The 27,680-nt window shown below is 39.1% G+C and overlaps 2 protein-coding genes across 6 annotated transcripts in view; one reads left to right on the top strand and one right to left on the bottom strand.

The window, feature by feature from the left end:
* Positions 1 to 2,621, top strand: part of ERO1B (endoplasmic reticulum oxidoreductase 1 beta) — a 72,097-nt gene extending 69,476 nt beyond the window's left edge. For 2 of the 5 annotated variants that reach the window (XM_027531150.1, XM_027531147.1), the window contains 2 exons: positions 1,235 to 1,273; positions 2,283 to 2,621. Coding sequence is in view for 2 of the 5 variants with exons in the window: in XM_027531147.1 (XP_027386948.1) it covers positions 1,235 to 1,273; positions 2,283 to 2,298 (55 nt within the window). In the remaining 3 variants the exon portion in view is untranslated. Of the gene's footprint in view, positions 1 to 1,234 lie in introns of all 5 variants that reach the window. The other 3 variants (XM_027531151.1, XM_027531148.1, XM_027531149.1) reach the window with 2 other exon arrangements.
* A 5,310-nt stretch (positions 2,622 to 7,931) lies between these two features.
* Positions 7,932 to 27,680, bottom strand: part of GPR137B (G protein-coupled receptor 137B) — a 58,534-nt gene continuing 38,785 nt past the window's right edge. Inside the window, 2 exon segments of the mRNA XM_027530485.1 lie at positions 7,932 to 11,638; positions 13,135 to 13,259. Of these exon segments, the coding sequence (XP_027386286.1) occupies positions 11,524 to 11,638; positions 13,135 to 13,259 (240 nt within the window). The 3' untranslated portion in view covers positions 7,932 to 11,523.

Here is a 27,680-nt window from a genome sequence, read left to right as displayed (position 1 = left end):
TCCAGTAGTCAAACTTAAAAATGTCTATGTCTCCATCCGAGTAACACTGTTAACAGTCTGTTATGGAAAAGGAGAGCTAGAGAGCAAATGATGCTTAGGGCCAGTATCAGTAACAAAAATTTGTCAATGATTTTTAAATGTATTTAGCCTTGCCTAGCTCTGTGTGTCACCATCTATCATAGGGAAGTGTCTGCGTGACGAATGACCCTTTCAATGTATAATGACAGTAGTTACCTAAGAATCCCCAAGGCTTCAATTTGTTTTAAGATTTTTACTTGCTGTTGTTGTTGCTGTTCTGTTTTGGTCTAAAGGCGAATAAATACCTTCAGCAAAGGTGAATCAGTACTGTCCCCTGTGCTACCCATCCAGATCTCCTGTGCCTGCAGTGGGCTGGCTCAAGGGGATTCTTTACTGAGAACCTAGAAAACAGTTTCTGTTGGTTTTGTGTCTCTTTGCCCCTACTCCAACTTTAGGAATTTTTGTTAAGAAAACAAAAATGGCATAAATACTTAACAGTTTCCATATTGATAAAATTTGAATGGGATTATATGGATTTATAACACCAGTTGGAGACATTATATACACAAAACTTACTATTTTAAAGTAAGCATTTTTAAAGGATTTTATTTTTGACTATAGTCTATGCAATCCTCTCTCAACTTGATTTTCTTTGGTATTTAAATAGTTAGTTCATACTTCTGTAAGCTTCCTTTTTCCCTACCTTTTCTTTTTTAGTTCTTTGTATATAAATGAACTTGCAACTTGTACCAACAGATGACTTTATAAGTCCTAAATTGTCATTTTCTAAGCCTTGGATTTAAATATCTTTAATATTTAAAATATTGATTATTGTTAAAGGTGTTAGTGTATATATAATGTGATTAATTTGGAAGGTTGCAACTGTGTAGAAGTAATGCGGGTATCAGTCTTTTATGAAGTAAATAAGTGCTCTTAAATCCACATCTTATCCTGCCAAAGTCTGAAATGTCTTCATTGATGGTTTAGTGGCATACTTGTGCTTAGTTGGTTCATCCCCCCTTTAAACATATGTAGCTATCCCTTGGAGGGATATGGTTGGGGGGGAGTAAGAGCTCACTAGTTACTTTCTTACCCAATTTCTAACCCTTGTAGACCTGGAGTTTTCATGTTGTTGATGGTGGTGGTGGTATATTTTTGTTGAATAAAACAGACTGATTTGGTTGGAGCCTCCTCCACTTTTTCTTTTCATTTTTAGGGATACAAGTACTGTCTGGTGGGAAAGGGGGACCTTAAGGTAAATTTGTCTAAAAAGTTGAATATCTAGGTAATCTTGCTAGTAAATTAATAAGAATTATTCTTAGTGTTTTTCAAAGTCTAAGAAAATGTGAATGTTTTGCACTTTGTCTATTATTACTGTAAGTTTAAAAATCTTTTTGGTAGTGTTACTTCACCATTCTCCCAGTTAAAGATAAAAGCTGTTGTTTAAGTTCTATTTCCTGGAAAAAATCTTTGGTCATTTCCATTTGTTTTCTTTACTGTGATTTGTTTCAAGCTTAGTTAAAATTGTGTCTTAGAGTGAGTTCTAGGACTTAAAAAGTCTAGTTAGGGTAAAAAATTCTTTTAAAGGTTTTAACAGATCTTTCACTATCAAGAAAATAAACAAATGAAGTAGTCTTAAGCTGAAATCTATTTGATTAACTTTACCATAAACGAGATTGTGGGGGGGAACCTACATTTTTGTGTATGTGTGTATTTCTTAAATGAATGTGATAGAAATCTCTGTTTTGTGAGCCTGGTGATGTTTTATGATCCCTGTGATATAAACTTTTTTCCAACTCCTACTTTTTATTGTGAAGTGATATTACAGTACCGACTGCATTGTGACAATGCTTGGATGGCAATACCTCTTGGCATTTTGTCTTTATCTCATCACCTAATTTTAAAATCCAGCACTTGATAATATAACTTGACAGAAATGATTGTACCAGCTGACAAAGTAATGAAAATGAAGAGAAGGAACATATTCCTTCCTTTAGTAGCGTGAGTTTTTTTTTCCCCCCCTTAAGTGACATCTGTGTAAATTAGAAATTCTCTGTATTAAAACTGATAAACTTAAATGTTTCTCTTGTGTTGATTCTTAGATTACAAGGAGGATGAGACAGACTATTAGAATGGTTTTTTACAGTTTTGAAATTTGATAAGTCAAGTGTTTTATTTTGACACTTTAACGTTGTGAGTTGTTCAACACTTGTAATCTCTGTATGTCTGTGAAACACTGTGCCATATTCTCCAACTTTACCTAGGTGCCACTGTATATAAACAAGGACAGCTATTTTGATCTCCATCAGCATTGCCTTCACCTGGAAATTTGGGAACAGTTCACAGTAAGCCTCCCAGCAGTTTTGCAAACTGAAGTACCTGCAGAAACCATAGCTATTCACCAAAATACACAGACTGGGTGCATGGTATCATGGAAATTATTTGGGAAAACAAAAACAACACAGACACATACCAGGTTTATGTGTATTCTATTTGAAGTAACATCTACAGGTGCAGCTTTGATTTTGAACAGAATTCCAAATGATTTGCTGTTGTACCCACAAGATTACAGAAAATGTGAATTAAAGTAAATGTTTCTGCAATCTTCCTATCCTGTTTTTTTTTAAACCCCTTTTAAATGTTTCCTTTTATGAGATGAAAATTTGGTTATAATTGGTAGAGAAGAGAGAAAATAAGTAGTCTGTGGTTGTTTCCTTTTTAAAATCATAATTGCAAGCATTGGCAGCCACTGTTGAAGGGCTTTGATTGGGTTATTTATCTTCTCAGGAGCCCTAGCAGGTAGGTACAATTAACTTTTCTATTTTTAAATCAGAAAACTGAGGAGAAGAGAGGCTAAGTAATTTGTCCACATTCATATTCTAGGTTGTGGGACTAGAACTTGAAACTGCTCAGAATGTGGTATATTTGTGTTATTTTAGAAACTGGCTTATTACCAATCAACTAAAACTTGGGGAGCTTTTAGTATCTTTTGACTTGTACTGAATCTCATAAAGGTTTTTAAATATATTTTATTTAATTTTTTAAATAACTAATACATTCACATAGTTCAAAAACCAAAAAATATAAAAAGCTATACAGTGGAATGTCTTCTTTCTGACTTTGGCCTGACTTTCCATACTGCACATCCTTCCCCCGTCCTTACCACAAATAACCTCTGTTCTTGGTTTCTTATATTTCCATCTATACATTTTTAAGGCATATACAAACAAATACAAATGGAAAGTCTCATTTTATCCCTCACTTTTACCCAAAGAGCGGTGGTATATACATACTGTTTGCTTTTTTTCACTTAGTTTTTCTTGGCCGTCTTCCCATGTCAATGGATAACTTAATCACTCTTCTTTTTTTAAGGTAACTGCTTATTATTCCATTATATGAATGTACAGGGCTTCCCTCATAGTTCAGTTGGTAAAGAATCCGCCTGCAATGCAGGAGACCCTGGTTTGATTCCTGGGTCAGGAAGATCTGCTGGAGAAGGGATGGGCTACCCACTCCAATATTCTTGGGCTTCCCTTGTGGCTCAGCTGGTAAAGAATCCGTCTGCAATGCGGGAGACCTGGGTTTGATCCCTGGGTTGGGAAGATCCCCTGGAGAAGGAAAAGGCTACCCACTCCAGCATTCTGGCCTGGAGAACTCCATGGACTATATGGTCCATAGGGTCGCAAGGAGTTGGACACGACTGAGCGACATTCACACTTCACACTTAACATTTGAATGTACAATTGTTTAGTTAGCCAGTCTTCTATTAATGGGCATTTGGATTGTTTCCAGACATTCTATATGTCATTTTACACATATGTAAATATGTACTTATAGTCTAAATTCTTGCAGATGGAATTTTTAGGTCAAAGACCATGTGCATTTGTAATTGTGAAAAATATTAGTATATGCCCTCCACAGGAGATGGTTACCAGATGACACTTGTGTGCAATTTAAAACAATGCCTGCTTGCCCACAACCTGACCAACATGAGTATTATTAAAATGTTGGATTTTTGCTATCCTGATAAGCTGCAAAATTATATATCAGTGTGTTTTAGTTTTTTCCTTATCACAGGTAAGGCTTACTACCTTTCATTTGTTTAAGGTTTATTGTTTATCTGTATAATTTCCTTTTGTGTTTGTATCTTTTTCCCATTTTTCTACTGCACTATTGATCTTATCAATTTCTAAAAGTGTTTTATTTGTCAGGGATATAAATCCTCTGGGGGCTTCCCAAGTGGCTCAGTGGTAAAGAATCCACTTGCCAATGCAAGGAGATGTGAGTTTAATCCCTGGGTTAGGAAGATCCCCCGGAGGGAAATGGCAACCCATTTCTTTCCTGGGAGATCTCATAGACAGAGGAGTCTGGTGGACTACAGTCCATGGGGTCGCAGAGAGTTGAACACTACTGAGCATGCACACCCCTGTTAATCCTCTGTCTATAAGAAGCTGTACACTTTTTCCCCCCAATTTGTTGTCTGTCTTCTGACTTTGCTTATGGTGGTTTTGTCATGGATTTTTAAAAAAAATTTTATGCAGTCTAATTTATTGATTTTTTTAGTGACTTCTGGACTTTGATAGTTAAGAATGCCTTGTTCACAGCAATAGTTCATCTGTATGTTCTTCTAGAACATTCATGGTTTTATTTTTTTAGATCTAAATTTTGATTCCTTGTAGTGTATCCTGGTATAAAGTGCAAATTAAGTATCCAACCTATTTTTCCCCCAAGTGATTACCCAGTTATTCCAGCACCATGCATCTTTTCCTCACTAGTTTGAGATGCTATGTGTAATCATATCTAAAATTCTAGGTTCTCTATTCCATTGGTCTGTTACTCCTGTACCTGTTTCACATTGTTTTAATTACTCAGGGCCTCGGTTTTAATAGCTATTACAGTGGTCCCCTCAGTCTTTCCCCACACCCCTTTAAAATAACTTTTTAAAGCTGTTCTTATTTGTTCCATTAACGCTTCAAAGAAAAAAAAAATCCTTTAACATATGAATGATGCTAAAACTCTGACCACCTCAAGTGTTTGGAGGGTTGCACTTTTAACCACAATATGTCACTGTCCTTTTTATACTTCACTTGATAAAAAATATACTTTTTACTACCTGCTGTGTTAATCACATCAGTATTCTATTTGCCAGTGCCCAAACAGGTCAGGACAAAGAGACAGAACATGCAGTTGAGACTCAGCTTCTAAGAATGATTTCAGAATGATCTTGCTATACAATCCTTACTTTCTTTTTTATTCCATTATGGATTCTTTGTACAAAAGTTAGATATCTGTCAAAGATTCATGAAAAAACAGGGAGGGGCCCTTAAATGAGTATTAAACTTATAAAATCTATATGCAGTGGATAAAAATGCAAGTGTAAAAAGTCACCTTAAAAAACCCCAATAACTTGTCAGAATAACAGGATCTGAGTATTTGCTCGCTCTTGTAGGAGCTGGACATATAGCAGTGAACAAAACAAATACCCCTGCCTTCAGGTAACTTAAGAATTCCGTAACCTCACTGGGTTATATCTAGTTTATCATAAGAATACACCCAGAGAAAGAATACAGTTGACCTCTGAACAACATGGGTTGGAACTGCATGAGTCCACTTGGAAACACGTGGGTTTTCTTCATTATATACATAGGGGCTACAGCACTACCTAATGTGCGGTTGGCTGAATCTACAGATTTGGAACTACAGCTAGAGAGAGCTGATTATAAAGTTATACATGGATTTGACTCCCTGGGCCTCAGCCCCCACTAACCTTCATAATGTTCAGTAATCAACTGTATTTTAATAGAAGAGGAATAGGTAACATAGAAACTTGTCTAGTGGAGAAGGTACCCTCCATGCCAAAATCACTGCAGACAGTGACTGCAGCCATGAAATTAAAAGACACTGGCTCCTTGGAAGAAAAGCTATGACAAACTTAGCATATTAAAAAGCAGAGACATCACTTTGCTGACAAAGGTTTGTATAGACAAAGCTGTGGTTCTTCCAGTAGTCATATATGGATGTGAGAGTTGGACCATAAATATGGCTGAGTACTGAAGAATCGATGCTTTCTAATTGTGCTAGAGAAGACTCTGGAGAACCCCTTGGACAGCAAGGAGATCAAACCACTGGAAGGACTGATGCTGAAGCTGAAGTTCCAATACTTTGGCCACCTGATGCGAAGAGCCGACTCATGAGAAAAGACCCTGATGCTGGGAAAGATTGAGGGCAGGTGGAGAAGGGGGCACCAGAGGATGAGATGGTTGGATGGCATTACCAACTCAATGGACATGAATCTGAGCAAACTCCGGGAGATAGTGAAGGACAGGGAAGCCTGGTGTGCTGCAGTCCATGGGGTCACAAAGAGTCAGACATGACTGAGCGACTGAACAACTGTGAATGAATCTTAGCGTCTGCTTGAAAGTGCCATCAATTTGTCACAGATCGATTAAAATCAATTAAAACAATCTACCTACCACCCCTTGGTCAGGGCAGAGTCAGCATTCACCACACATCATTCTATTATTTAAGTTACCCATGCTGATTTCCTTCACAGACCGTATCTCCAAATGGGTAAGTGTTCTTTTTGTTCTTTTTGACAGGTTTTCAGTCTGCAGGCCTGAAGCCCAGACTCTGGGCTAGTGAATGCACCAAGGGATATACAGTGGCATCAACTGAAAGGTGCTGGTAAAGCAGCATCTGTTTATACTAAATGTACCCCGTTTATACTTCAGTTAATCCTTTAAGGGTACTTATGACTGCAAAGAGACAGGACGGACTGTTGTAGCTTAACAAGGTTCATGGGAAATAGAGGGTCAGAGTCAAGAAGGATCAGAGTGACAGGAATCAGTGGAGAAAGAGACAGATTTTGGAGGTCATACAGGCTAAAAAGAAACAGGTCACAGATCTAGCTGAAGAGATCAGCCCACTCATCTCAAGTTTGGAGTGGGCTTTTAAAGTTCAGAGGGAGAATCTGTTCTACAGATGGAAGAGTCTAATATTCTACATGGCAGGGCAGCCTCTGACCTGTCAAAAGAACAGATCAGAATTGGAGGCTAAAGAAGGAATAATGGCAAGGAAAACAGAGGAGATCCAGCCCCAGGTCAAGGGACAGAGGGAAGGAACCCAGCTTTGGAGAAACTAGGCAGATACCATTAGGAGCTCTTGAGTCAATGGGCTTGCACCTAAGGACTCTGGCTGCCAGGTCATCAAGTAGGGGTTTTAGTCTCAGAACCCCAACTCAGAATGAGCACACATCAGTGCCCAGGCCCAGAGGACCTGGGTGACAGGAATGGGGAATGTACACAGTTACCTAGGTTGGGAGCACATGGATGACATTAGCTGATGTTCAGGTATTTTGACCCTTTCATGCAAGGGCTCTTCATACATGCCTGCTTAGGCCCAAGAGCAGGGTTAATGTAAGGACTGTGCTGACTGGACCCACAAATACCAAGCCCAGGGTTTAGCACATAGTAAGTGATGGACAGGGAGGCCAGGCGTGCTGCAATTCATGGGGTCACAAAGAGTCAGACACGACTGAGTGACTGAACTGAACTGAAGTGTTGAATAAACACTTAATTCCACTTCCTTACCCTCACTGTCCCTTAAAAAAATGTTAAATGTGTCCTCACTTTAATCAGTTTGTAGTCTGAGAATTCCACTATTTAGCTTGATCATTTCCAAAAGCTCCTCCATCTGCACTATGAAAAGTCTTAATATTACGCACAGTTAACAATGCTTTTAATTAACAAAATTCTCACCTATATGGGATAAAAATTAGAAATACATATTAGATGTGTCTTTGATCAGCCTTATGCTAATCTATATTTTATCATGCAGTAATCTAAAGCAAAGCAAGTTTTTTGTTTTTTTTAAAGTTTCTTGGAAATCTTGACAGCTTCAAATATTTAGACCCATTTAGTTCTAATACAAGTTCATCTTTATTGTCAAAGTAAAAGCAATATTCTTGTAATAACTATGTAAATGCAAATGAGAACCTTCTTCTCAGAGTACTTCTCACACTCTAGGATTTACTAATTCTTCCTCCTTTCCTCTTAAATAGGGTTAATTGTTCAAGGCCAACAAAGAGCAGTTCTTTTGGATTTTGATAAAGAGAAAATTTGGGGATACATTAGCAAGTGTGCCTGATGTAAGCAGCTAAACACAATAGCCAGCATAGTCATTAACACTGCCTGACATATTCAAGAAAGAACTGGCATAGCTAAATGTGATTGATGTGTGTTTATTGTCAGAATCAAAACTTCTTAGAGTCCACGGTTGTGTGTGAACACACTGGATGTTTTCATCATCAGCTCAAATGGGTTCACTGTAGAAAGGGAAAAAAGCCAATGAAAGATATCTACAGGCAGACCTCATTTTACTGTGCTTCACATTAACTGCACTGCAGATACCGCATTTTCTATAAACTGAAGGTCTGAGGCAAGCCTATGTGGCTCAAGTCTTCCGATGCCATTTTCCCAACCGCATTGGTGTCTCTGTGTCACATTTTGGTAATTCTCACAATATTTCAAATGTTTTTCATTATTATTGTCATGATAACATGTGATCAGTGATCTTTGTTACTACTATGACTTGCTGAAGATTCAGATCATGGTTAACATTTTTTAGCAGTAAAATATTTTTTAATTAAGGTATGTGCATTGTTTTTTATATAATGCTACTGTACACTTAAAAGTATAAACGTAATTTTTTTAAAAGTGTAGACCATTGTTATTTATTGAATTTGTTACAATATCACTTCAGTTTTTTATGTTTTGGTTTTTTGGCTGCTCGGCATGTGGAGTCTTAGCTCCCCGACTAGGGAATGAACCCTCACCCACTGCAGTGGCAAAGCCCTAGCCACTGGACCTACAAGGAAAATCCGTTTTATGCACTGGGAAACCAAATTTGTGATTCACATTTGTGCAGTATTTTGCTTTACTGCAGTGGTTTGGAACCATACCTGCAATCTCCAAGGTCTGCCTGTACACAAACCAGTTGGCATTCTTTAGACAGTTAACACCATAATTAATCCTATTGTGTATATTTCCAGTGGATGCACAAGAAATATGCAGCCTTTTAGTGTTCAATCAGACTTAGCTAAATGATGGTACAAAATTTTTGGTGATATGGCCTCTACCCCATTCTTAAACTTTCACATTATGGGTGGGGAGGGGGTAATTTCATCATGTTGCCTTAAAACAAGAGGATGTTTGGGTATTTTGGAACCAATAATCTCCATTTCTTGTCTTCTCGTGACCTTTAGTATTTCACCTAGGAGTAGGGCTGTTAGTGTACTTGGCAGCACAAGTAAATAGAAATTTAAGGGAAACTTAATTTTCCTTTCCATACCATACGTGCAACATTTCAGAGTAAAAGTGATCATTTACTATGAGAGAGAGTTTGTTACAATCACAGTTTTTTATATTCTAGATGTGTTTACAATTGTACTTTAGCATTACTTTTAAAAGGGAAGAGAAAAACAGGCACTTAGGACATTTTTATCTTTTCCAATAAAAATAATAGTTCAAATAATACTAGCAGCTTAATCATAAAAACAGACTATCAGTTAATGCTGAGTATTTCAATCTTCCTGGCAATAACAACAGAATAATAAAATATTTGTATGTCATAGGATGAGTATAGGACTTGTATGATTTTAGTAATGTTTTAAAATATATATCTACCCTTCAATGACCTCATAGTGAAAAACTGCAGTACTTCCTGAAAGCATGACTTAGAGGATTTTTAAGCATTTTCTGAGTCTGCCTTTAAATTCTAAGTATCAGTAACGAAAATAGTATGAGAAGTAGGGTGTTCTTAAAGCTATTTAGAATAACAGCTTATAATATTTTAAGGCAACCTGAATTATCAGTGCAAATTTTGCTTCACTGTAGAGTTTTCTCTGGCAGTAACTATTTTAAATATGTAACCCAAATTCTTCCACATATTGGAAAGCAAAGAAGTTGTTGTGTGATTATGCAGGGTGAAGGTATCCCATACACAAGAAAAACCCTATTGTGACCCCCTGAAAACTTGAAATTCTGATTTTAAATACCATCAGGGTAAGAAAAGCAGACTTGATCCCTATGAAGTCAATGCCCAGAGATGAGTTATTTCTGAAGGCCAAACTGGGAAGTAAGATATCAGAAATGGGTTTCTCCATGAGGACAGAACTTACTAAGTTCCTTTTCACCTGCCCCTCCCTCTGTCCCAAAATATGGTGCTTTCTCTTTGGTAATAATACTTCCTCAGTACTTAACCTCCCTGACACAACCATGTACAGCGTCTAATTACAGGCAGTTTTATACCTGCAGGCCACATATATAGAGAGAGTCTTGGAGATCTTTAGAATGGCACTTATGGTTGGGGAACTATTTTTATGACCTGTGCTTCACTTAGATGAAAGACAACTTACAAGGAGCTGTCTGGAACATGCCCTTTCCCATGACTTAAAAGGCAGGCATCATGCTATAGGATATTGCAATGCTACTATTAATACCTTTTTAAACAAGCAGCTTCCAGTAGGCTGCTTTCAGAGCTATTTAAAAACAAAGGGTATAATTTTAATATGGTTGGAAACTAAAATAAAACTGTTAGAATTCCGCATAGATGTTCTGGCTCAAAGATGCAGGGATACCTGTTATTCATCCCCTCTTAAGAACTTCTTTGTTCAGTCACAAATGTTCAGTAAGCTGGAAAAGGTGCAGTCTTACTGAAGTTTCGAGGTAATGGCTATTAGATTCACTGGGCTGACAAACTATGCAAAAATCTCTGAATACAGAAGGGAAGGTTTAATAGTGTAAGTCAATTCTATCCATGTTTTTAATGTTATCAACGTATTGAAGTGTGTACATCAGCACCCTGTTGAAAGGAGGATTACATTTTGGCAAAATTTAAGAGATTCTTTGAGGAACCAACCATCTGTGCTTCTCAACACTGTAAGGAACCAACTACCTACTGTGTAGTCTCCTGACATTCTGCTGCATTATAAATTTCAACACGTGAGTTGCAATTAGCTTCCTAGACGTCAACTATACTTAGAATCTAACAGAATCTTAGTGACCTGACGAGGTAAGGGTCTGAGGAATACTTTAGTCCAAAAGCCTTTTTAAAAAAAAAAAAACCATCAGACTATATACTGTATACTTTTAAAGTGAATTATGCATAAAAGTCTGTGCAAACTATGACGTATATTGCAATAATATTCTCAAAAAATCCTAGTATATTTTAGCATTAAGTTATATAAAATACATCTTTATAAAAGTACAGAATTTTTTAAAGTTTAAATTATACTCATGGAATAGGCAGCCAGGCTCACTTTTTAGTACTAAAATAAGATTTTATCGATCTAAATTATTGCTTAGTCCTATGGAGCTATCAGAAACCTGTAACAAATTCAAGTCCTATTTCTTAAGGAAACATGCCCTAAAAATTCAGCTGTCATTAAGTTAGTCTTTCTGAAATGTTTCAACTGAGGCATATCTTCCGTAAAACTGTTAACTGACGCTACCCATGGCTTGGTTTGTCAGGATCCAGAATTGAGTCTGGTTGTAAAGTTCCTACTTGTGCCAGGAAGCTGTTCGCTGTTTGTTGTCCCCAGTCGTAGTAGTCTGGAGCAAAACTTGAAAAGGAAAAGAGAGATTTCAGTGACTTGAAACATTATGCTGACTGCTGATGACATGCCTATTTTAGGTTGACAGAAGTGGGCTTCTATATAGATAATCCTAAAGCTTTTCAAAGCTTTTCTTGAAGCTAGTTTTCCCACACAACCGTGCTAGCTATGCACAGTGGCTAGAAGACCTCCCACAAAAGTCACCTCAACTCTTCAGAGCCTGGAAGAGTAGTATTACTGATACACAGTAATACCAATCACTATGTATATCACAATGCTTTAGCCACAAATTGTATCTGAATCCTAATGGAGAGTCTGATACACTCAGTTCAGTCAGTTCAGTCGCTCAGTCGTGTCCGACTCTTTGCGATTCACTACCAGTGTGTTTTTGGACAAATAACTTCTGTGCCTCAGTGTTAATATCTGTTAGGATGGGAGTAATATTAGGAACTAACTTGTTGGGCTTTTGTGAGTTAATACCTGTAAAACTTTTAGAACATACAGTATCTTAATATACAGTCACCACTCAATCATGCACATAGAATTATTGGTGTTTCTGTTACTATTTTCCTCTATATAATGGAAAGACTGGCAGGTGAGGGGTTAGGGCTGCTCCAGCAGATACAGGGGGACATAAATAGGGAGCCGGCACTGCAGGGGGGTGACTGGATAAGAGGACAGTTTTAGGGAAGAGAATTAGGACACCTTTGACCTCAGGAAAAAAGTCCTGACCTTAGGACTTTGACACCTTCTAGTTCTCCCTTCCTTATCTGTTCTTTAGACCTTCTGACTGGATGGATGGCTCTACTCTCTTTTTCCCTATCACCGTCTTTTCCTCTATCTGACCGGATGTTTCCACTCCCTGATCCACTGAGAGAGCAAGGTATTCTCCCAGCTTTTCCTGAATTCTCCTGTGCCTATAATAATGGCTCCTTTCAGACTTAGGAGGTTTTCTAAGGATTTTACTATTGGTAATAAAGAGCAGAAAACCAAGCATATCCTCTCTTTATCATTTTACCCCAGGAAGAAAAGAATTTACCTTAAAATGTTAATGGTAGGTCTTTAAATTTACAAAGGATTACATAAGACTGGCTTTCACTGCAAAAAACCCCACTTGGCCTGAAGCTGTCCTTTCATAGGAACAGCGGAGTGGTTCTGGAAGGACCAGCAGAGAGAAGAGAGGAGCTTGGCAAGCATGAGGTCAGCGCTTTAGCCCCAGAGTGAAAGAGGGGACAGGAGCACTGGGCAGTGGAGTGTGGCTGAAACGTCCCTGGGCTGTCATGGTAAAGCGCTTGGTCCCTGGAGGGAGACTCTGGCTGCAATTAATCTCACTACACAGGTGTTTCCCCCTCCTTTTTCTGTCTGCCTCACCTCCCAGCTCCAGGGTTTTAAGTAGACATTCTGCACCACCCTCCCCCCGCCCCCATTTAGTTTGAATCTATCTCATTGGCTTGGCCTTCAGCCCCCTAGCCATGCCCCTTAACAGGAACTAGGTAGGGTCTTACCTTCCCTGAAGTCCCTGAGGGGCAATGTTCCAGGCAAGGTCATCATCACTGTCATATCTTCGAGGGTTGTCAAAGAAGTAAGATCTGGGACCGAATCCATGGCTGGGGACCATTCCAGGGTTTGTCTGGAGGGACAGTTTAATTGTTCAGTGTACTTTCAGTCACTGTGCCTCGCACAGGCAAAGAAAAATAACATCCCTTTCTTGCAGGAGACTAAAGATGCTGTATTCAGCTGAGTGCAGGCACCTGTTCAGCTGGAGTGTTCATTTCAGTTGCTTTTATATTTAAGAGTATTAACTTTTTCTCTTATCAGTATGGACAAAATCTTGCAGAGTTCTGCTCGAAGCAGTTAATTTGTGTTGTGTTAAGTCACTCGGTCCTGTCTGACTCTTTGTGACCCCATAGACTGTAGCCCACCAGGCAACTCTGTCCATGGGATTTCCCAGGCAAGAATATTAGAGTGGGTTGCCATTTCCTTCTCTGTGGGATATTCCCAACCCAGAACCAGGGTTGAACCTGGGTCTCCTGTATCACAGGCAGATTCTTTACAGCCTAAGCCACCAGGGAAACCCCACAGCAATGAATTATCACTATTTTAATCTCTCACAGAAAAACCAGACAATACCCCAGTCAGCCAAACTAGACAGTCCCAAATAAGATCTAAACGTGTATAATCATGTGGGCATTCACAGCAATGAATTAAAATAATGAAATGATGAAATTTTAAGAGTTTCTTAGCCAGTTTATACAATCTGCCTCTCCTGTTTCTGTCCCCAAGCTGAGTTTACCGTTTAAGAAAATCACAGTTACCCACAGGGCACTGCTTGTAGGACCCCACACGGATACCCAAATCCAAGGATGCTCAGATCCCTTATATAAAATGACATAGTACAGTCAGCCCTCAGTCTACGTGGGTTCCACATCTGTGGATTCAACTTGGCTTTTGTTTGGCATCTTTGTCCATATCAATGGTGGTCCATTTAAAAGTTAACCAAGAGAGTTTGAAAAAAGGTTATTATAGGATGGGTATTTATATGTGAATTTCTGCTTTTGTAAGACTAATCTAGCCAAACATAGGAAGCAAAGCAGAACTTATACGAGGTGGAACACCTTCAACTTTACTATTTGTAGCAATTCAAGAATATCTATACATAGAATGAAACGGCTTACCGCACACACACATACAAAAAGTAACTCAAAATGGATCAAAGACCTAAACATAGGAGTTAAAAACTATACAACTCTAAGAAGAAAATATAGGGGCAAATCTTCATGACCTGGCAAAGAATTTTTAGATATGTCACCAAAAATAAGCAACAAACCAAAAAACATAACCTGGATTTCATCAAAATTAAGTATTTTTGCTTCATAAGATACCATCAAAAATGTGAAAAGACAGCCACACAGAGAGAAAATAGTTGCAAAGCATGTCTCTTACAAGAGACTTATCTAAAATATACAAGAACTCTTACAACTCAATAGTAAAAAGTCAACTCAATGCAAGAAGCTCAAATCAGGTGCTCTGTGACAATCTAGAAGGGTGGGAGATGGGAGGGAGGTTCAAGAGGGAGGGGACATATGTATACCTATGGCTGATTCATGCTGATGAATAGTAGGAACCAACCCAATATTGTAAAGCAATTATCCTCCAATTGAAAAAAATGTTTAAGTGGGCAAAGGATCTGAATAGCCATTTTTCCAAGGAAGATATACACATGGCCAAATAAATACATTTAAAAAATGCTTGACATCTGTAGTCATCAGTGAAATGCAAATTAAAAGCCAAAATGAGATATCTATCATGGTGTCCAGAATCAAAAAGCCAGATAACCAAGCACTGGGGAGGATGTGGAGGAAACTTCACTATTGGGAATAAAAACTCTCTGGCACTTTTTCAAAAAAGTTTAACCTAGAATCACCAAATGACCCAAGCAATTGTACTGCTAGATACATACTGAAGACACACAAAGACCTATGTTCAAACAGAAACCTGTAATGAATATAGCAGCATTATTCATAACAGTCTAGAGACGGAAACAACCCAAATGTCCATCGATGGATGGATAAACAAGCTGTGGCATATCTACACAGTGAAATACTGGCCATAAAAAGGAATGAGGTACTAATACATACTACAATGTGGATGAACCTTGAAAACATTCTGCCAGGTGGAAGAGCCAGTGACAAAAAGTGGCATGCTATATGATCTCATTCTTATCAAAGTCCAGAATAGGGCAATCTGTAGACACAGAAAGTAGATCAGTAGTTGCTTAGGGACAGGGGTATGGGGCATGGTAGATAAAGGGTATGACGTTTCTTTCTGAGGTGATAAAAAATGTTCTGTGGTGGTGATAATTGCACATACCTGAATATATCAAAAGCCATTTAATTACATGAAATGGGTAAACAGTTTGTTAAATGGAAATTATATCTCAATAAAGCTGTTTAAAATATATGTGTATTTTAATATATGTGTGTATATATATACACACACACACACACACACACACATATACAATGGAGATTCTCAAACTTTACAGTGCATTCAAATCACTTGGGGTGCTTATTAAATTATTTAAAATGTTGATTCCCAGAACCTACCCTGAGAGATTCTCAGCTGAGTCCAGGACATGGCCTAAGCATCAATACTTAGACCAAGCAAGCACCCCTTGGGTTTCTGATGTGGATCCAAAGAGCCACACCTCTAGTACACTGTTACACTGGCTCCAGTGATGTCAAGTATAGAGGCTTGTTTATACCACTGTGTTCTGGATACAAATGGTAGAGAACATTTTTTAAAAACACCCCACCTGCAGGATGTGCTCTTTTAAAAGTCAGTGAGTATTAATTAAATTACAAGTTTCTCCCCAAAAGAATATCTGACTTTTTTGTCAAATTACAGAAGTTACAGATTGTTATTCAGTTGCTAAGTCACATCCAACTCGTTGTGACCCCATGGACTGCAGCACTCCAGGCTTCCCTGTCCTTCACTACCTCCTGGAGTTTGCTCAAACTCATGTCCATTGAGTGAGTGATGCCATCCAACCATCTTATCCTCTATCGCCTCCTTCTCCTCCTGCCCTCGATCTTTCCCAGCATCAGGGTCAAAGTTACAGATAGTAATAGGACTATTACTGAGTCATTAGGAATTTAATTTCTTCTCCAAACCTTATTATGCCGAGCAAAGCCACAGTGTAGGACAGAATTAAAATCATGGACCTGACTTCCATTTCAAGATGGTGGCGTAGAAGGACGTGTGCTCATCTCCTCCTGTGAAAGCACCAAAGTTGCAACTAGCTGTTAAAGAACCACCAATAGGAGGATGCCAGAATTCACCAATAAAAGATACCCCACATCCAAAGACAACGAAGCCACAGCAAGATGGTAGGAGGGGGTGCAATCACAATGAAATCAAATCCCATACCCTCCAGGTGGGTGACCCACAGACTGGAGAAGAATAATACCAAAGAAGTTCTCCCACTGTTGTGAAGATTCTAAACCCCACATCAGGCTTCCCAGTCTGGGGATCCAACATAGGGACTGGGAATCCCCAGGGAACCTGGCCTTGAGGGTCAGCAGGATTTGATTATAGGACTTCTAGAGGACTGGGGAAAATAGACTCCAGTTTTGGAGGGCACAAACAAAACTGTACATGCACCAAGACCCAGAGGAGAGGAGCAGTGACCCCACAGGAGACCGAACCAAAACTGCCTGCTAGTATTAGAGGGCCTCCTGTGAAGGCGTGGGCTGGCAGGGGCATACCATAGGGACGGGGGTCACTGGAAGGTCCCCCTTGGCATAAACCCTCTTGGAGTTTGCCATTAACCTTACCATAGAGCCCTTAGACCCCAGGTCTGGGTCGCCTCAGGCCAAACAACTACCAGGGAGGGAGTGCAACCCCACCCATCATCAGACAATTGGATTAAAGCTTGGACCTAACAGAAGCAGAAGATATTAAGAAGAGATGGCAAGAATACACAGAAGAACTGTACAAAAAAGATCCTCACGACCCAGATAATCACGATGGTGTGATCACTGACCTAGAGCCAGACATCTTGGATGTGAAGTCAAGTGGGCCTTAGGAAGCATCACTATAAACAAAGCTAGTGGAGGTGATGGAATTCCAGTTGAGCTATTCCAAATCCTGAAAGATGATGCTGTGAAAGTGCTGCACTCAATATGCCAGCAAATTTGGAAAACTCAGCAGCGGCCACAGGACTAGAAAAGGTCAGTTTTCATTCCAATCCCAAAGGTAATGCCAAAGAATGCTCAAACTACCGCACAATTGCACTCATCTCACACGCTAGTAAAGTAATGCTCAAAATTCTCCAAGCCAGGCTTCAGCAATATGTGAACCGTGAACTTCCTGATGTTCAAGCTGGTTTTAGAAAAGGCAGAGGAACCAGAGATCAAATTGCCAACATCCGCTGGATCATGGAAAAAGCAAGAGTTCCAGAAAAACATCTATTTCTGCTTTATTGACTATGCCAAAGCCTTTGTGTGGATCACAACAAACTGTGGAAAATTCTGAAAGAGATGGGAATACCAGACCACCTGATCTGCCTCTTAAGAAATCTGTATGCAGGTCAGGAAGCAACAGTTAGAACTGGACATGGAACAACAGACTGGTTCCAAATAGGAAAAGGAGTTCGTCAAGGCTGTATATTGTCACCCTGTTTATTTAACTTCTATGCAGAGTACATCATGAGAAACACTGGACTGGAAGAAACACAAGCTGGAATTAAGACTGCCGGGAGAAATATCAATAACCTCAGATATGCAGATGATACCACTCTTATGGCAGAAAGTGAAGAGGAACTCAAAAGCCTCTTGATGAAAGTGAAAGTGGAGAGTGAAAAAGTTGGCTTAAAGCTCAACATTCAGAAAACGAAGATTATGGCATCCGGTCCCACTACTTCATGGGAAATAGATGGGGAAACAGTGGAAACAGTGTCAGACTTTATTTTGGGGGGCTCCAAAATCACTACAGATGGTGACTGCAGCCATGAAATTAAAAGACGCTTACTCCTTGGAAGGAAAGTTATGACCAACCTAGATAGCATATTCAAAAGCAGAAACATTACTTTGCCAACAAAGGTCTGGCTAGTCAAGGCTATGGTTTTTCCTGTGGTCATGTATGGATATGAGGGTTGGACTGTGAAGAAGGCTGAGCGCCGAAGAATTGATGCTTTTGAACTGTGGTGTTAGAGAAGACTCTTGAGAGTCCCTTGGACTGCAAGGAGATCCAACCAGTCCATTCTAAAGGAGATCAGCCCTGGGATTTCTTTGGAAGGAATGATGCTAAAGCTGAAACTCTAGTACTTTGGCCACCTCATGTGAAGAGTTGACTCATTGGAAAAGACTCTGATGCTGGGAGGGATTGGGGGCAGGAGGAGAAGGGGACAACAGAGGATGAGATGGCTGGATGGCATCACTGACTCGATGGACGTGAGTCTGGGTGAACTCCGGAAGTTGGTGATGGACAGGGAGGCCTGGCGTGCTGCGATTCATGGGGTCGCAAAGAGTCGGACACAACTGAGCGACTGATCTGATCTGAGGAAGGCCCTGACCACCAGAGCAAGACCTAGTTTTCCCCAGTTCCTCCCATCAAGAAGCTTACACAAGCCTCTTAGCCTCATCCATCAGAGGGCACACAGAAGCAAGAAGAAACAGTCCCACAGAAGCTAAAACAAAAACCATAGTACAGAAAGTTAATCATGATGAAAAAGCAGAAAGTTATGTCCCAGATGAAAGGACAAGATAAAACCCCAGAAAAACAACTAAATAAAGTGCAGATAGGCAACCTTCCAGAAAAAAAAAAAAATTCAGAATAATGATAGTGAAGATGATCCAGGATCTCTGGAAAGAATAGAAGCAAAGATTGAGAAGATGTAAGAAATGTTTACCTAAGACCTACAAGAACTAAAGAACTAACAAACAGAGATGAATAATACACTGCTGCTGCTGCTGCTGCTAAGTCGCTTCAGTCGTGTCCGACTCTGTGCGACCCCATAGATGGCAGCCCACCAGGCTCCCCCAGTCCCTGGGATTCTCCAGGCAAGAACACTAGAGTGGGTTGCCATTTCCTTCTCCAATGCATGAAAGTGAAAAGTTTTGAAAGTGAAGTCGCTCAGTCATCTCCGACTCTTAGCGACCCCATGGTCTGCAGCCTACGAGGCTCCTCTGTCCATGAGATTTTCCAGGCAAGAGTACTGGAGTGAGGTGCCATTGCCTTCTCTGGAATAATACACTAGAAGGAATCAATCACCCCACTCCAGTACTTTTGCCTAGAAAATCCCATGTGGGGTCACTAGAGTCGGGCACGACTGAGCGACTTCACTTTCACTTTTCACTTTCATGCACTGGAGAAGGAAATGGCAACCCACTCCAGTGTTCTTGCCTGGAGAATCCCAGGGATGGGAAGCCTGGTGGGCTGCTGTCTACGGGGTCGCACAGAGTTGGACACGACTAAAGCGATACAGCAGCAGGAATCAATAGCAGAATAATTGAGGCAGAAGAACTGATAAATGACCTGGATCCATAACAGAAGGGTGGAAATCACTGCCACAGAACAGAATATAGAAAAAAGAATGAAAAGACAGTCTAAGAGACCTCTGGGACAACATTAAACACACCAACATTGACATTATAGGGGTCCCAGAAGGAGAAGAGAGAAAGGACATGAGAAAATATTGGAAGAAATGATAGCTGAAAAATTCCTAACATGGGAAAAGAAATAGTCAACCAAGTCCAGGCAGGATAAACCCAAGGAGGGACACACCAAGACACATAGTAATCAAACTGACAAAAATTAAAGTCAGAGATAAAATATTAAAAGCAACAAGGGGAAAACAACAAATAACATACAAGGGATCTCCCATCAGGCTATCAGCTGATTTCTCAACAGAAACTCTACAAGCCAGAAGGAAATGACATGACATATTTAAAGTGATGAAGGGGAAGAACCTACAACCAAGAATACTCTACCCAGCAAGACTCTCCTTCAGATTTGATGGAGAAATCAAAAGCTTTCCAGACAAGCAAAAGTTAAGAGACTTCAGCACCACCAAACCAGTTTTGCGACAAATGCTAAAGGAACTTCTCTAGGCAGGAAACACAAGAGAAGGAAAAGACCTACAGAAAATAAACCCAAAACAATTAAGAAAATGGTAACAGGATCATACATATAGATAATTACCTTAAATATAAATGGATTAAACGCACCAACGAAAAGACATAGACTGGCTGGGTGGATGAAAACGTGTATGTATGCACTTACCACATCACTCTGCTTGATGCTCCCAAATTGTACATAATTATTTTACATTTTTACGTTAGTCATGTTCCCATTATGGCTTACAATTATAATTATCTTTTATTTTTTGTCTGGCTATTGATTGTGAAAACTGATAAACATCTTTTACTATTGTGATTATGTAACTATTACTCACTTAATACCACTGTATCATGATTGGTCAACAGAAAAATAACAGAACTCTCTGTCACCAAAACTAGGATCTAACAGAAAAACCTATAATTACTTTTTAAAATCCAGATGCATATAAGAATTATCTTGAATGTTTTTGAAAAATACAAATGCTCAGTTATTGCTTTTTTTCTCCAGAGCTCCAGATATGTTTCTAATGAGCAGTCATGCTTAAAAACATCTGGACTACATGATGATCTTTTACTTTTATCTAGTTAGTTTCACTTTTTCTATTTCATATTCAGTGCTCCCATTTCATTTAGTTTATGTTCTCCAGTTTCTCCATCTCTTCTTTTTTTGATGTTCTTTCTCAAGCCTTTATCAGGTATAGTAGAAAAGCTTTTGTATACATAGATATAAATATGCATAATATATCTATTTTAGAAAACTTATGAATTTTTGCCTAACTAAAAAAATTATGACATTTTGATTCCACTTGTTGGACCTAGTATAAATAGAATGCTAGATTTCTAACTAAAAAATAGATAAGCAGCAAAGGTTTAATGTATAGCATAGGGAACTACAGTTAATATCTTGTAATAATCTATGATGGAAAATAATTTCAAAAACAATACATGTGTACTTGTATAACCGCATCACCTTGCTGGGCACCTGAAACACTGTAAATCAACTATACTTCAATAAAATACATTTTTTTTTTTTTTTAAAATCATGGATCTGGGAGCCAGGATGCCTCAGTTTGAATAGGAGCTCTGTCCCCTACCAGCCATGATTCTGAGCCTCAGTTTCCTCATCTCAAAATGAGTATTATATTCATCTACTTTACAGAGTTATTGTGAGAATTAAAGTATATTTAAAATGCTTAGAACAAGGCCTAGCACATATAAGTGCTATACAGTTGTTAGCTATTTTTACCAAATACTGTATGTAATAATGCTTTTAACCCTGGCAGTCTTGCCCAGGGGTATTTTATGAACACTGGTGCTTCACCAAGCCAAACCTGACACTCAGATTTACCTGCTAATGAGAATTACTTCATGACTACAATATAAAAAATAGGAAGGGCTTCCTATTTATGATTTTACATTGTTCATGCTGAATTCACTGTCTCAGGATGAATCAGGAGATAATGTCCTTTAGGGAGTAAAGAATCATTTTCACTCATTAACACACTACTGTAGATGAGCAGTTATCAGTGTGGCCCAATAACTGCTGGAGATTCCCGGGATGCTTTCAAGGATCAGCAAGGTCATACCTATTTGCATAATTATCATATAAAGAAGCTATTTACCTTTTCTATTGTGTTGACACTGGCACCAGTGATGCAAAAGCTGTAGTTAGCAAAACTGGTGCTGCCTGAGCACATTTCAAAGCAATGACACCAACTGTACTAGCAGTTACTGTGCTCTTCACCACTACACAGTCACAGTTCAAAAAAGATTCACTTAACAAAGCAGGAAAAACTGACTACTGAAATTTTATTACAAGAAAAAGAACCTGTACAACTCCGAGTTATAGTTACTTTTTTCATGCAACATGACAGCTTTGTTAGGGGAAGCACTCTGATTGAAACCACCCACCCTGGCCAGGCACCATAGTAACCCTTTGCATGAGTTGTTTTATGACAGGAGATCCTGATAAGGAATACGGAACTAATAAGCCACCACCAACAGGAAGAGTTCGGGAAAGGTTAAAAGGAGACACCGTGTGTCCGTCCACTTCCCAGAATCCCTCTCGCTAGCATCCATCTTGGCTGAGCAATGCGTGCGCCACCAGGAAAGACTCTGAATTAGAATGATTGGTCAAAGACCACCCGGAAACTATCACCATAAAACCCGACATTGCGAGCCACGTGGCAGAGCAGTTCTCCTGGATTCCCTTACCTTACTGCTCTCCACCCGGGTGCCCTTCCCAATAAAATCTCTTGCTTTGTCAGCACATGTGTCTCCTCGGACAATTCATTTCCGAGTGTTAGACCAGAGCCCAGTGTTAGATAAGAGCCCAGTTTCGGGCCCTGGAAGGGGTCCTCCTTCCTGCAACAGCTTCATGACAACCATGGCTTTTCAGCTGTGGACATTTGGCAGACACTCTCTCAAAAATGAATGAACTGAGCTGTAAATCCAAGGAAAACATGTGACTGTTTTCACTGATCAAATTTCACCTTTTAAGCAAACATGAAAGCTTTGGAAACCTTGTATTCTCCACCATGAGGTTGACAGGTTCCGAATATTTGATTTTTTCTGATGATCAGTGGTGAGATTAATGAATGAGATATTTTTCTTGTATTGTATAATGGAAATACAACTTTTGAAAGATATGCATAACTCAATAAACCAAAATTTTCCAAATGACCAATACATGACACGACAAAACCATGCATGGATATAAAGATCCATTCAAAGTGCAAGGTAGATGGGGAGGAGAGAAGATTGCAGAGGAATAGGACAGGGAGAGCACTTTCTCCCTGACAAATTCATCGAAAGATCATTTGAACGCTGAGCAAATATCAAAGTGCAAGGTAAACCAACAGATGTTAACATAGAAAACAACATGAAAAGTTCACTGATACAGTTTTAGATTCCAAATTGCAGCTAAGAAATCTTAAGAAATCATATCTCATTGAGTTTGGGTGTATATTAAAAAATACATTTATATTAAAATGTGAGGCTTGATTTTCTTCATGTACTTCAAAACAACATATCACAACAGAAGCAGATAGGAGAATGTAGCTGTCTTCCATTAAGCCAGACATTAAAAAGTCACAAAATTTAAACAATGAAGAACTAAAGAACCTCTTGATGAAAGTGAAAGAGGAGAGTGAAAAAGTTGGCTTAAAGCTCAACATTCAGAAAACGAAGATCATGGCATCCGGTCCCATCACTTCATGGCAAATAGATGGGGAAACAGTAGAAACAGTGGCTGACTTTATTTTTCTGGGCTTCAAAATCACTGTAGATGGTGACTGCAACCATGAAATTAAAAGACGCTTACTCCTTGGAAGGAAAGTTATGACCAACCTAGACAGCATATTAAAAAGCAGAGACATTACTTTGCTGACAAAGGTCTGTCTGGTCAAGGCTGTGGTTTTTCCAGTAGTCATGTATGGATGTGAGAGTTGGACTATAAAGAAAGCTGAGCACTGAAGAATTGATACTTGAACTGTGGTGTTGGAGAAGACTCTTGAGAGTCCCTTGGACTGCAAGGAGATCCAACCAGTCCATCCTAAAGGAGATCAGTCCTGAGTGTTCATTGGAAGGACTGATGTTGAAGCTGAAACTCCAATACTTTGGCCACCTGATGCGAAGAGCTGACTCATTTGAAAAGACCCTGATGCTGGGAAAGATTGAGGGCAGGAGGTGAAGGGGATGACAGAGGATGAAATGGTTGGATGGCATCACTGACTCAATGGACATGAGTTTGAGTAAACTAGGAGTTGGTGATGGACAGGGAGGCCTGGCATGCTGTGGTCCATGGGGTCACAGAGTCAGACACAACTGAGCAACTGAACTGAACTCTTCTCACTAATTTGTTTTGGAGAATATAGTTCTTCTTCATAAAAAAAATTATGGTAACACATTATGGGTTTATTTATAATTAATTAACAAATATTTTTTAAAATTACACATATACATACCTCCAAACTAGCTTGTTGGTGTGCTCAATAACTTATCAATGTAACCCCAAATAGCCAAAGCAATCTTGAACAAAAAGAACAAAGCTGGAGTAGGCATCATGCCCCCTGATTTCAAACTATTTTACAAAGCTATAGTAATCAAAACAGTATGGTATTGGCATAGAAGCAGACACATAGATCAACAGAACGGTACAGAGAGCCCAGAAAGAAACCTATGAATATATGGTCAACTAAATTATCACAAAGCAGTCAAGAACACGCACGAAGGAAAGGACAGCCTCTTCAATGAATGGTGCTGGGAAAACTGGACTATAATCTTACATCATACACAAAAATTAACTCCAAATGGATGGAAGACTTGCAGGTAAGACCTGAAGCCATAAAACTAGAAAAAAGGATTGGCAGTAAGTTCCTTGATATTCATCTTGATGATGATTTTGGGGTCTAACTCCAAAAGCAAAGGAAACAAAATAAAAAATAAACAAGTGGGACTACATCAAACTAAACAGGTTCTGCACAGCAAAGGAAAACCATCAACAACATGAAAAGGCAGCCTACCAAATGGGAGAAAATATCTGCAATTCCTAGACAAGATAATGAGTTAATATACAAAATACGTAAAGAACTCATACAACTCAATAGCAAAAACAAATGGAACCACTGCACACCTGTCAGAATAGCTACTATCAAAAAGAAAAGTGTTAGCGAGGATGCAGAGAAAAGGGAATCACTGTGTGTTGTTGGTGAGAATATAAATTAATGCAATCACTATAGAGGTTCCTCAAAAAATTAAAAACAGAACTACCTCATAATCCATCAGTTCCTCTTTTGCATACTTATCTGAAGAAAATGAAAATATTAATTCAAAAGGATATACACATCCCCGTGTTCACTGAAGCATTATTTACAATAGCCAAGATATGGAGACAACCCAAATGTCCACCGATGCATGAATGGATAAAGAAAATGATATGCACACACACAAACTATTCAGTCATAAAAAGAATGAAACCTCCTGATAAACCACAATGGGAAAGAATATGACAAAGAATACATATATGCATAACTGAGTCACTTTGCTGTACAGCAGAAATTAATACAACATTGTAAATCAACTATACTACAATACTTTTTTTTTAAAGAATGAAATCTCGCTATTTGCAAAAATATGGTTGAATCTTGAGAGCACTATGTTAAGTGAAATAAGTCAACTAGAAAAAGGTAAAAAGAGATAAATAGCATATCATTTCACTTATATAGGGAATCTAAAAACAGACAAACACCAAGCTCACAGATATAGAGAACAGATTGGTGGCTGCCTGAGATAGGAAGGAGGTGGGTGAAATAGGTGGAAGGGGTCAAAAGATACAAACTTCCAGTTATAAAAATGAATGAGTCATGAGGATTCACATACAGCATGGTGACTATAGTTAATACTGTACTGCATATTTGAAAGTAGCTGAAAGAGTAGATCTTCGAAGTTCCTATCACATACACAAAAATTTTGTAGACTATGTGCAGTGACACATTAGTTGGACCTATTGTGGTGATCATCTTGCGATATATATAAATACCAAATCATTATACTGTATACCTAAAACTAATTTATATCAATTATACCTCAATAAACAAATAATAACTAATAATGTATCAGTGTAAAGTATCCTGAGGCCAAAAAGTTTGGGAACCACTGCTCTAGATAATACCCTAAACAGTAGATATATTCAAACACAAGAGCCAAGTAACTCCATATACACAGAGGGTGTGTTAAGGCTGCATGTTTCCCTGGATAATGCGACCTGAGAGGACAGATGAACTATCCATTTTATTCTGTCTTTATTTAACTCATTATTCACTAAGGAATTTTGTAGAAACTAATGCCTGTGGCTGGTGACTTTTATTTTGGCCAGCCAAAAATTAATTCTGCTATTTTACTAGCACTTTGTGGGTTGTTATATTCAGTAATTACACCTGTCACACCTGTAAAGTCTCCTCCAGCACCGTGAGCTTCATTTTCTCTTTCCTTATCAGAACCAATCACTTAGGCTTTCTGTCTTCTTTTGGGCTAATATTCACAATGTCTGAATCAGAACTGTATTTTGCAGAACTATCATCTTTTAAGACACTAGTATACAGGTCACTCAGATAATCAGAGAAAGGATCTGCATAAAATTCACCAAAAAATTCATTCAAAATTTCGAGATGCATCATTTTGAAAATTTTACAGTAATAAATTTGTATTTATAATATACATAAAGTGAAGTTGCTCAGTCATGTCCGACTCTTTGCACCCCCATGGACTGCAGCCTACCAGGCTCTGAGGAGCCTCTCAGTCCATGGAATTTTCCAGGCAAGAGTACTGGAGTGGGTTGCCATTTCCTTCTCTGGGGGATCTTCCCAACCCAGGGATCGAACCCAGGTCTCCAGCACTGCAGGCAGACACTTTACTGTCTGAGCCACCAGGGAAGCCTTATAATATACACAGGGTTGGAACAAAAATCTAATGAAGCAAAACGTGAATGATAATGACAATCATAAGCTATAGAAGGAACCTTTGATTAATTTTAAGCTCTAACAACTTGGCACAGTGATGTCAACTGTATCACTCTCTAAAAACATGTTGTCTCTGGTCCATAATGTTTGGGTAACAAAAGACATATTAATGCACCTCTGGTCAATAATTTGTTAATAAAATAGTACTTTGAATGACAGACTTTCACTCCTTAGGACCCAGATGTCCAGTCTCTCCTTCAGACTGCCTTGGATTTTGGGAGTATAGCTAAGCCTCTGACATACTAAGAAGTGGTAAGAAGGCTGTGGAAAGCCAAGGAAAAGCATAGAGAGCAGAGGGATTTTTGTTAAGAGGCTCTTTCCAGAAAACTTCAACTTCTTCAGAAAAGGAAGAAAAATAAGGCACTGGACTCTAGCCTAGAGTCCAGTGCCCACTCTCCTCATGTTTCTCTGCTACCAACACCGAAGAATTTGAGTCTGACTTTATAGAAGCCTCCAGGAGTTTCCAATGCCAGGAATAGTCAACGGGGGCATCGAATTGCTGTTCTGAAGGTAAAAATGGCAAAAGGAGAGGAAACTGACCCTCAGATCCGGAAAATGGTGCCCACTGCCACTCTATCTTCAGGGGCTTATGGGTCAGGCTGCAGTTCTCCACCAACCACCCCCTTCCAGTCTTACTTTTATTTTTTTATTTTTTCCTATTCCTGGCTCACCAGTGACTATCCAGAGATGACTAAGAAAGAGACAAGATAAAACACAAGTTGGTCATGAAAACCAGTGCTTTCCTTGCCACCCACGCTGTGCTTATGTTGACCAAAAACCATTACTCTACTTTTCTGTGGGCTTCTCTGGTGGCTCAGACAGTAAAGAATCTTCCTGCAATGCATGAGACCTGGGTTCTATCCCTGGGTCGGGAAGATCCCCTGGAGAAGGGAATGACAACCCAGTCAAGTA

The sequence above is a fragment of the Bos indicus x Bos taurus genome, chromosome 28, assembly GCF_003369695.1.
Source record: "Bos indicus x Bos taurus breed Angus x Brahman F1 hybrid chromosome 28, Bos_hybrid_MaternalHap_v2.0, whole genome shotgun sequence".
In the NCBI taxonomy this organism is placed as follows: domain Eukaryota; kingdom Metazoa; phylum Chordata; class Mammalia; order Artiodactyla; family Bovidae; genus Bos; species Bos indicus x Bos taurus.
The sequence above is the reverse complement of the archived record's forward strand: the minus strand, read 5'-3'. Positions and strand labels throughout refer to the sequence as shown.